Genomic DNA, 10,539 nt, shown 5'->3' with positions numbered 1-10,539 from the left:
CTAGACCGGAATTGCTAGCATCTGTATCTAGTATAAAAGGACTATGGAGGTCTGGATAGCTGAGGATAGGTGGACTTGTAAGCAATGATTTTAGCTCATTAAATGACTTGTCACAGTCTTCAGACCATTTAAATGTTTTGTTTTTTCTAGTTAACTTCGTAAGTGGAGCTGCGATGGTAGAAAAGTTGGGAATAAATCGCCTATAGTACCCTGCCATGCCTAGAAAACTTCTTAGTTCTGACACATTGGTTGGCGGGTGCCATTCTAGCACTGACCTACTTTTGCCGGGGTCACAGCTTATTCCGTTCTCTGACACCACATGGCCCAGATAGGAGACATGTGTTTGGAATAGTTCGCACTTACGGGGTTTCAATTTTAAGTGTGCCTCCCGTAAACACTGAAAAACTGTATTGAGGTTTTGTAAGGCCTGGGTAAAACTAGAACCAAAAACAATAACATCGTCCAAGTAGCATAGACACTTAGACCACACAATACCATCCTTAAAAACTAAGGCCATGACTCTTGAAAAAGTAGCTGGGGCGTTGGTCAATCCGAACGGCATAACTGTAAACTGGTACAGCCCTTTATGCGTAGCAAATGCTGTTTTAGCCTTATCCTTTTCTCCCATGCCCACTTGCCAGTACCCACTCGCTAAGTCTAGTGTGGAGAACCACTTAGCACCATGCAACATATCTAGTGTGTCATCAATAAGCGGAAGAGGATAAGCGTCCTTTTAGTAACAGCATTAAGTTGCCGATAATCTACACAAAAACGAACAGCCCCGCATTTCTTGGTCACCAAAACAACCGGAGCAGACCAAGGGCTATTGCTAGGTTCTATGACCCCGCTTTTCAACATTTTATCAAGCTCATCCTCAACCACTTGTTTCTGACCATAGGATATCCTACGAGCTGGTATTTTTATTGGCTCTGCCTGTCCTGTGTCTATATGGTGTTCACCTAAGTGTGTACGACCCAACTGCCCATCAGGTCCCATAAATATATCTTGATAGTCTACAAGCAGTTGTTTTATTTGTGCTTTTTCCTTGTCTTCTAACTTATCAGACACCCCTTCCAACAGTGGTTCTAAATGGCCCGGTAAGTTACTATCAACTATCTCATCATCAGTCCTATAGACCTTTTCTACCACTTCTACCGTAGCTACCTGCGTATTTTCGAGCAACTTAACAGGCTGAGACGACAAATTCAAAACCGACAAGGTAATTTGTTTTCCTTTCCTCGGTTGAACTAGTGTCTTGGCTAACAACAAACCATTACACCCAAAATTTTTGACTGACTCCACTATACCTTCTTCTCCATCTATGTCACCATCAATATAACCAGGAAAATAACATTCTTTGTTTTCAGGAATAGAGACTGTCTCTCTCACCCTAATTCTGGCACAAGTATTGGCTGTAGCCACTACAGGCTGCAATTTACACCTATAATTGCCCAACCTGAGGACTTTCTCCGCAAAGCTTATCTCCCCCTTATGCTTATTCAAGAAGTCTATGCCAATAATACCCCTAAGTCCCTCCAACTTAGCGACTACAACCTCCTGTGTAAAGACTCGGTCTCCTATCCTAAAATTACAAACACACTTTCCATACACTTTTAGATTGTTTCCTGAAGCTGTTGATAACCTCAAATTACTTCTATTCAACTCAGGCTTATTATCTGGTGATATTTGTTCATACACTTCTATGGTAACTATAGTTACTGATGACCCTGAGTCAGTAAGATACTTGGAATTGGTGTTAGCTACTGAAGCGTCAACATACAAACTAGGTTGAACTGCATTTAACATAACTACTGGCCCACTTTTATCACTATCAGAATCGGGGGCTGTACTTTTGGGCACAAGCCCAGCCCTTAGAAGTTTTCCTGACCTTGAACCACTTCCCCACTAGCCTGGCTAGTTTTTGGACATGTGTAGGATAAATGACCCTTTTCCCCACAAGCATAGCATGTTCTTTCAGACATAGGAACCTGACCACTAGGTTTTCTATTAAAATGCCTGGGAGGGGTGGACAACTTTCTGTTAAATTTTTGTATCTCCTGTAGTAGTAGTGCCCCTATATCTTGGTTAACAGGTTCAGTTTCTGTGGACCCTACTGCATGAACTGGGCCTAGCTCTTCTGACATTGTCCTAGGTTTTCTGAGTACTTGTTTGTTAGTAACGGCCTCAAATTCGATAGCACTGCTTATAGCCTAGTCAATTGATTTGGGATGGCTAAACTGTACATGTCTCTTAAGTTCATAAGTATCCAAACCTTCAATGAACTGGTTGACTATACACCTATCTTTCTCCTCCCCCGTTGATTTAGGAAATGCCAATGCAGACGGAGTTCTTAACCTATCACCAAACTCCATTAAAGACTCGCTATTCTCCCTTCTACCACTCTTAAACTCACACTGATAGGCAAACTCTCTACCTGAAGGGGAAAACCTCTCTAACAGAGCGTCTTTTAGGATGTCATAATCCCCAGCCTGACTAAGGGTAAGATCTGATAAAACTTTTAGAGCAGAACCCCTCAAACACATGATGAGTTGCTGAGCCTGCTCATACCTATTCCACTGGTTCCAAGATGCAACTCTCTCAAAATGAATGATAAAGTCTCTAAAATTAACTTTCCCATCAAAGGACTGAGGCTCCTTCTCCTTACGTTTTACATTATAACTACCACCTGTGTAGTAAGAACTATTTCCTTGAACCTGCATAGGGGTTTCCTGTCTGACATACCCCTGTGATGAGTTTTCACTACCCTGCCCACTAGAATGGAATACAGGCTCCCCAAGCCCCTGTGACATGGTATTGTGTCCCTGTAAATCGTTGCTATTTACAAGAGGGAATACTGTCTCACTAGGCCCCTGTGAAATCATATTTTGATCTTGCCTACTTACATTACGAGTTGGGGTATAAATATTATTTGCTGGACCCCTTAAATTTGATAACTGTACAGGCACAGGCTTAGGTACAGGCTTACGAGGCTGGTACGGGATATTGACATTGGTATGCGCCTGCCTAGGTCCCTGTGTATTTAACAAACCCTGCCTATTGTTACCCTGCACAAGTCTCTGGTCTAATGTATGTGTTGGAACATTAACGTTTGAGCCTCTAATTTGGTTATTATAGCTTGAAGATACGGGCGTACTCGACAATATACCTGAAGTTTTAGTATGCCGATTCGGGGCCACGTACTGTTCACCCGGCTTTGGCAAGTTGAGATTACTAACAGGAGCTCGTCTTGTCACCGTAGACTTGTAAGCGTATCGCACGTCTTACCACACCTGACCCAGGTTCTGGCAAGGGGTTTCGGGCCTTATAGGCATAAATACCAGATGCAAGAAACAAAGAACTCACGTGAACGTTTCTATAAGTTTATTAATTATTTATACTGTAGGTGCAAGGTGACATACATACATTATACACACACGTGCACGCCGCCCTCTTACCTAGGCCGCCGCTAGGACACATACAAATAGAAAGGGACAGCGCCCGGCTTCTTCCCAACAATGCACGCACATATTACACACACGACATGACAGTGACACAGTTTAACATGGACTCACCATTGAAGTTCAGCACAACAAGCAACCCTCACACAGAGACTACATACAACAACATCCACTGGACAGCCCCCAGCTCAACGAAGCTACTTTAGACTGCCCAGCGGTCACACGTGCGCCAGTGGTATATTGACCCAGCTGGGCCAATCACCGGCGCCGACAGATAGACACACCCACCCTCACTTACATCCAATCACACGACATCTAACGCACGACGGAAATACACACGTACAACATGGTAGACATAGTACACAACAGACGAGCGATCCCAGCGACGACAACATATAATCATTATATTTACAGGTAAAACATTCTCACTCCTAACTCACAATCGTCCAATACAGCACACATACACACACTAGCTCCATCACATACTCTCGCGCATCCAGTAGGCCCACATCATGCATTCCATAGCGAACTTCCACAGACTTAGTGTTGGTGTATGGTAAACTATTTACAGGTAACCCTGTTCACTATAACCACTAGTGTTACTTTCAGCAAACGAAGGGAATGAGTCCTCACGAGGAGACAAACACGGAAACGTCGGAGATGTCGACTGACGTGCTACTGAGTCACCATGTGTATAAATAGAACCGATAGTCTGTAAACCACTATCTAATGTACACGTGGTATTTGTCAAACTAGAACTACTACCAAGCTGTGGCAAATACCCACTGGTATAGCTAACAACATCTCCACAGTCAGCCATCCTACACCTACAGTATAAACCTACAGCTAACATCTTAGAAATACTGTAACATTTAGCACCTAATAGACCTACCCACAGTCACCGCCCGACTCCTAACGTTAGAAGGGACTAGAAAGAAATAGGAAGTGAGCCTACCAGCCAAGGGCTTCTATAGACTGACGAATTATCACGTTACACATCAATTTATACCCCGTGTAGAATACGGCAAAAGTCTCGTGCAAAAAGCTACGAAATACTCGATCCTGGCGTAATGCTATAGAAAATATCAACCAATGAAATTACGTAATCCAAATTATCGGCCAATGGCTATTAAGTACAAACGGAAGGAGATACGCGTCTACATCCGGTAAAACACAAGAAAACATCAACATGACAAGCTACCGAAGAATACTATTGCAAAATATGCCGAAGTATCAATCCGACAACCAATATAGGCCATGAGATTTCAACTAAGGTATGCCAAGAATAACAACTGGCCCATAAATAACCCAACCCGACGTTGTAAACTATATATGATTCCTAACACTAAAAATCCATTCCCGCTACAGCCCGGTGGGCACACAACATCAGGAGGACGTTTTCATTAGGTCCGATCGCAACGTTGCATTTAAGTTGCAAAAAGGTTGCAAATGAAAGTTTGGGGAACGTTTTTTGACAATGTCCGCCGAATGTTTTCATATAATGTTTTCACAACGTTTGTATGTTACGTTGTTTATTTTCATTATTGTAGTATTTTGAAGTACAATAACAACAAAATATAGTGTTTTTATAATATTTTAATGTCTTCTGCTCATCCTGCATGAAATAGGTGCAACAACTTCCACCTAGACTGTTTGTGTAGGAGCCATTTCACGTACTTCCGTGTGTACTTATGTAAGCATTCTCATCTGTAAAAGAAAAACAGAATAAAATATTAAAAATCTATATAATGATTTAGACGATATATTTTCATGTGCCGGTACGTTATTACATAAATAAAAACACAAATAGGATACAGGCACATCATTGAATTTGTTAAGTTACACGTATATGTGTATACATACTCATAATACTGACTACACACACAGTTTGTTTTTTTGTTTGTTTGTTTGAGATTTACGGCCCATCGACAACTAAGGTCATTTAGGGCCAAACTACAAGTCAGGCATTAATATCAGGATAAAAGATCAGGGTAAGAAAAGGCAAGTAAGGATTAAAACACAGATTGTAAACGTTTATTTGATAAAAAAGGTTTGCATGTGATAAAATAGTTTTGGCTAAAACACACGAGAAAACTCATGCAAAATGTTGATGAAACGATGAAATGTTGAGTTGATACGATGATATGATGAGAAAAACGTTCATATTTTATCTAAAATACCAATTTCTTCGAGATAATTAAAAATACTATTATGTCTCACGGCATGAAACAAAGTGTACATGTCGGAGACATCGTAGTGCTTATCTCGTATGTGCTTAAAATCAATACAGTGCACTAAGATATGCTCCACTGTGAGAGGAGAATCACATGCATGACATGTTGGAGGATCCTCCCCTCTCAATAGATGAATGTGTAAAATATGTGTGTCCAGTTCGGAGCCGAGAGAGAACAACTTCCTCTCTGCGGTCTCTCCGACTGGACGGTTTAAGATTAAGTGTAGGTTGAATTTTAAACAGTTTATTGTTTGCTTCGGTAGACCACCTTTGTTGCCAATGGTGTTTGATGGCTGACTGAATTGAAGGTTTGATGTCGGTGTATGGTAGTTTCAAATCTGTTTGTGCTAGGCGAAGAGCAGTCTTAGCTACTTTATCAGCCTGTTCATTCCCCTTTATACCCACATGACTGGGAATCCAGAGATAAGTAATTTGAGTTTTAGAAGATAATCGAAATGTTCGGATTAAAAGATTTTGGATTAGAGTATTTCTAGGACATCTTGATTTCAAAGCCTGAAGAACCGAAAGAGAGTCTGAACAGATGATTGCCTTTTCAATGCGGTGTTCTTCGATGTGGTCAAGAGCCAGACCGATAGCACAAGATTCCGCAGAGAAAATGGAGGCAACATCTGGAAGTCGGATAGAGGAACAGTGATTAGATGTACAGCATGCTGCCGCAACTTTATCACCATCTTTTGAACCGTCAGTGTAGATCTTAACATGATCAGGGAAAGCTCTGATGCACTCCCGAAAGGAGGATTTATGTTCTTCGGGTAATGCACTGGACTTTGCCCTCTCATGCAAAGATAAATTGATATCAGGTGTTTGAATGAGCCATGGTGGTACATCCGATATGGTGTACTCGTCAATGGCGTCGAAATTTATATTTAGTTCCTGCAAAAAATTTGAAATTCTGATGCCAAATGTTGGTATGAGCTTTTGATTTTGTCTGAATATGTCCTGGTGTTGTGGATTAAATACAAGATCGAATGCGGGGTTTTTGGGATTGGATTTCAGTTGGGCAGCATACTGTAAGGATAATTTCTTTCGTCGATCGTCTAGACATGGCTCATTAGCTTCCACATGGAGACTCTTCACATGTGTTGTTCGAAAAGCTCCAAGTGCCAGACGCAGTCCCTGATTCTGGATAGGGTCAAGCATCTGTAGATAGGAGCTGCGAGCCGATCCATAGACAATAGAGCCGTAGTCAAGTTTTGATCTAATAAGTGCCCGGTAGATACGCAGAAGCATTTCACGGTCTGCACCCCAATCAGAATGGGACAGAACACGTAGAATGTTCAACGCCTTCGAGCACTTATCCTTCAGATGTTTGATATGTTGAACAAAGGACAGTTTCGAATCAAATATTAGTCCAAGAAATTTAGTTTGTTCAACTACTGGAATTTTAATTCCATTGAGTGTGAGGTCAGGATCATTGTGTGGTTTTCGTTTTTGACAGAAGTGCATACAGACAGTTTTTGATCTAGAAAATCTAAAGCCATTTTCGTCAGCCCAATTTTGTAATTTGCCTAAACATTGTTGTAGTTGTCGTTCTATAGTGTGCATGTTTTTTGATCTGTAACAGATCAAGAAATCATCCACAAATAGAGACCCTTCCGTAGATTGGCCAAGACATTTAGTTATGCTGTTAATTTTTAGTCCAAAAAGTGTGACGGACAGGATACCACCCTGAGGGACGCCCATCTCCTGTGTTTCTGTTTCTGAATAAGTTGAACCTGTTCGAACTTTGAAATGCCTGTCAGATATAAAATTTGATATAAACTTTGGCAAATTACCACGTATACCGATGTCATGGAGATCGTTCATGATTCCATATTGCCAAGTTGTGTCGTATGCCTTTTCAAGGTCAAAGAATACGGCGACAAGATGTTCTTTCTTGGCAAATGCTTCTCGTATAAATGTTTCTAGTCTAACTAAGTGGTCTACCGTTCCCCTGCGGTTTCTAAAGCCACTTTGCAAAGGACTTAAAATATTGTTTGATTCCAGGAACCAAACTAATCTAGTATTTATCATACGTTCTAGAGTTTTACAAATACAACTCGTCAATGAAATAGGACGATAGTTATTACACACACAGATAAAATAACTTACCGCGATATAATATAATAAACACTTTCTTTTAAAAACAAGTTTGTATACGAATCAACAAAGACTTACCTTGTAATATATGTCGATATCTGGAAGTTATCCTGTTTATATGCTGTCGAGGCTAAGAAATGTTATCCGTGTGAAGCACGTGTGTAAACAAAGTTTGAATGAACAAAGAACCGGAAGTGAAAATAACCGCGCAAACACCAAACAAATCTTTACGAGTTTCCGCTCCTAGTTTCTGTAGTGCGCGGGGAAAATATGTAAAATGTCATATAAATAAAATCACAATTTATTGGTATAAAAAGACGCTTTATTCTAATGATTTTGATTTTTTGTTTTAAATAGTTAATACTGACCCCTAGCGGATAAACTTTAAAATAAAAGGGAGGTAACACAACTCTTTTATCATAACTCGGTAGTTTACATATTTGACGTAATAATCGGTATGTAAACTTGGTATTTATAATTATACTTTTTGTTTTGTTTTCATCTATTCAATTAATACCTATAGTATCTCTAATTCAAAAAATAAAACTATTTACAAGTACAAAAAATGATTAGATCTAAATATTTTTTTTTTATTAGTTAAGGCCTAAGTTAAGGTATGTATCACTATTTGAATAGATTCATTCGCTTCCTTTAAAAGTTGTTTCCAACAATAATTCTTTTTGAAATATATTAAATTATTGTCATAGTTTTTTTCCTAATCATATAAAAACATTCTCAGGACGTCAAGTGCTAATGTCGTGAGGACGTTTGGAGAAAAACGTTCTCACAACATTGTCAGAATGTCCCCGACGTCGCAACCTAAATAATACGTTGCCAAAATGTTGTCCGGACGTTATGTGCCCACTGGGAGAAGTATACAGGTGTGGGGTGAGTAGATCTCACCGGAGTCACATCATTGTCTCTTAGAAAAGTGTTTCAAAATCAACTTGTACGTATAAGTCTGTGCCAATTTCCACACGTATTCGTTAGAACTCTTCCTCAGACATCATACTGCCAAAAGCTGTGTAGCACAGTTCCATCAAAATATAAGAAAACATAGATCTTTATCGGAGCCCTGTACAGTGTTGTCTAGCTCGGTCACCGTGACCTTGACCTTCCAGCAATATATGCACAAATTACCTGAATATCGTAAACAAACTACATGTAATTAATATCTGTATCGTGGCTCCATCAATATGCTTGCTCTGTAAAACAGTTATTTCTGCTTTGTACGTGCCGATTCACCGTCCGTTCACCGATTTTTTTCAATTTCTATCGTTCCGAGTAGTGTGTTTATTGTAGGATGTTAGTACATTATTTGCCGTTGAAAAATGCACGAAAATAATCTTATCAACTTTAAATGAAGTATATTAAAGGTTTATTGAAGTTTTGACAACAAGTTTTTAACAAAATTATCAACACTCACGGCTGTAAACTCGCCAGCCATTCCAGGACCAACACGGCGTCAGGTAATGGCGATAGTACGGGACCTCGGCCGTTCTTCATGAACGTGAGATTTTCGTTCGGTCAACTTGAATAAAACATCGTCTAAATCATTGTCATATTATATCCTTTTAGGCCTGTGATATTTAAATATCATGACATCGTTCTTGTAATTACAAATAGATGCCGTAATATCAACAGCAGAAGCCATAATGGCGTCCCCGGTAACAGATTTTCTCGGTTAATTTATTCTGAGTTTTATATACATGTAGTAACACTCTGCATTGTAGTGCGTCGGCAGAGTTTGTAACAGTTGTCTCCCTTTGAACGGACTGTTCTTGTTGACATGTTTGACTGTTTGGGGGAATTCTAGTTCATTTTTATAAAATATTAGTGGATAGGCCTAGCAATATTCGATTAAATACCCGTAATTGAAACGGCATTTATTGTCAGTTGAATTATTTTTACTTACAAACAAGTTTATATGCAATTACTGTTAGATTCGCGGTTTGTAGGTTAGTAAGGCTAACAGATGCAGCGTACTCACTAGTATAAGTACCGATATTGAAACACACTTTCGGTGAGAATAATTAATACCTTATTGTAACACGACTGCTGTATAATACACAACGTACGTTGCAATACACAGTGTAAAGTTATCTCCCGTAGTTCCGGAAACTGTCGATAGGATTACCAAGGTATAGTGTTCCGGTGATAATTGAAAACCAGGAGTGATTCCATAATGGCAGGCGTGTATTACACACGCCTCCATTAAAAGATTGAGCCCAGGATAGAATCTTAACCCGGCCGCTGATTGGCTGGCTAATTATGAATTTCAAAAGTAAAAATGTTTTCTGACAGGTAATTATTCATAGATAACCATGATATGAATTTGGAAATTCATATTGAGATTTAGGTTCAAAATATCAACTTTGACAATGAATAGGTAAAAACATTAGAATTTCAGGATTTTTTAGTGAAAAATGCGCCTGATTTCAATAAAGCTACCCCGGTTGGAGTTTGAGCAGAAGGACCAAAACTTTTTCTATTTAGTGTTATATGAGAACCTAGACTTTAATTATAGAAGACAATAGCTAACTAATATTCCTTTGTTTTGATAAAACAGTACAAAACTTTAACAAAGTTTAACACTGTGGTCTATGTAAAATTATTTAGTTGGTTGCTCTCTATAGCGAAAGCAACCGGAAGTATAAGAGTCAGTCACTGGAGCCGAGTGAGTCCATGGATACAAAGGTAAGTCGCCAAGTTTTAGAATAATACGTGTCACTGTGACTATGCATGCAG

General features: G+C 39.5%; 1 protein-coding gene across 1 annotated transcript; it reads right to left on the bottom strand.

Moving 5' to 3' along the window:
- Nucleotides 1-693: 693 nt before the first annotated feature.
- Nucleotides 694-2,810, bottom strand: LOC138309210 (uncharacterized). The gene is made up of 2 exons (XM_069250365.1): nt 2,273-2,810; nt 694-1,763 (listed from the first exon to the last, which is right to left on the bottom strand). Exons 1-2 carry the CDS (start codon nt 2,808-2,810, stop codon nt 694-696), a joined length of 1,608 nt encoding a protein of 535 aa, XP_069106466.1.
- Between the last annotated feature and the right edge of the window lie 7,729 nt (nt 2,811-10,539).

The sequence above is a fragment of the Argopecten irradians genome, chromosome 1 (assembly GCF_041381155.1).
Source record: "Argopecten irradians isolate NY chromosome 1, Ai_NY, whole genome shotgun sequence".
Lineage (NCBI taxonomy): Eukaryota > Metazoa > Mollusca > Bivalvia > Pectinida > Pectinidae > Argopecten > Argopecten irradians.
The sequence above is the reverse complement of the archived record's forward strand: the minus strand, read 5'-3'. Positions and strand labels throughout refer to the sequence as shown.

Excerpts from the sequence above, each read along its gene's own strand:
- LOC138309210 (XM_069250365.1), bottom strand. The coding sequence starts at position 2,810 with ATGTCACAGGGGCTTGGGGAGCCTGTATTCCATTCTAGTGGGCAGGGT. Across the intron at positions 1,764-2,272 it reads AGTCAACCAGTTCATTGAAG|TAGCTAACACCAATTCCAAG; the intron begins GTTTGGATACTT and ends TTGACGCTTCAG.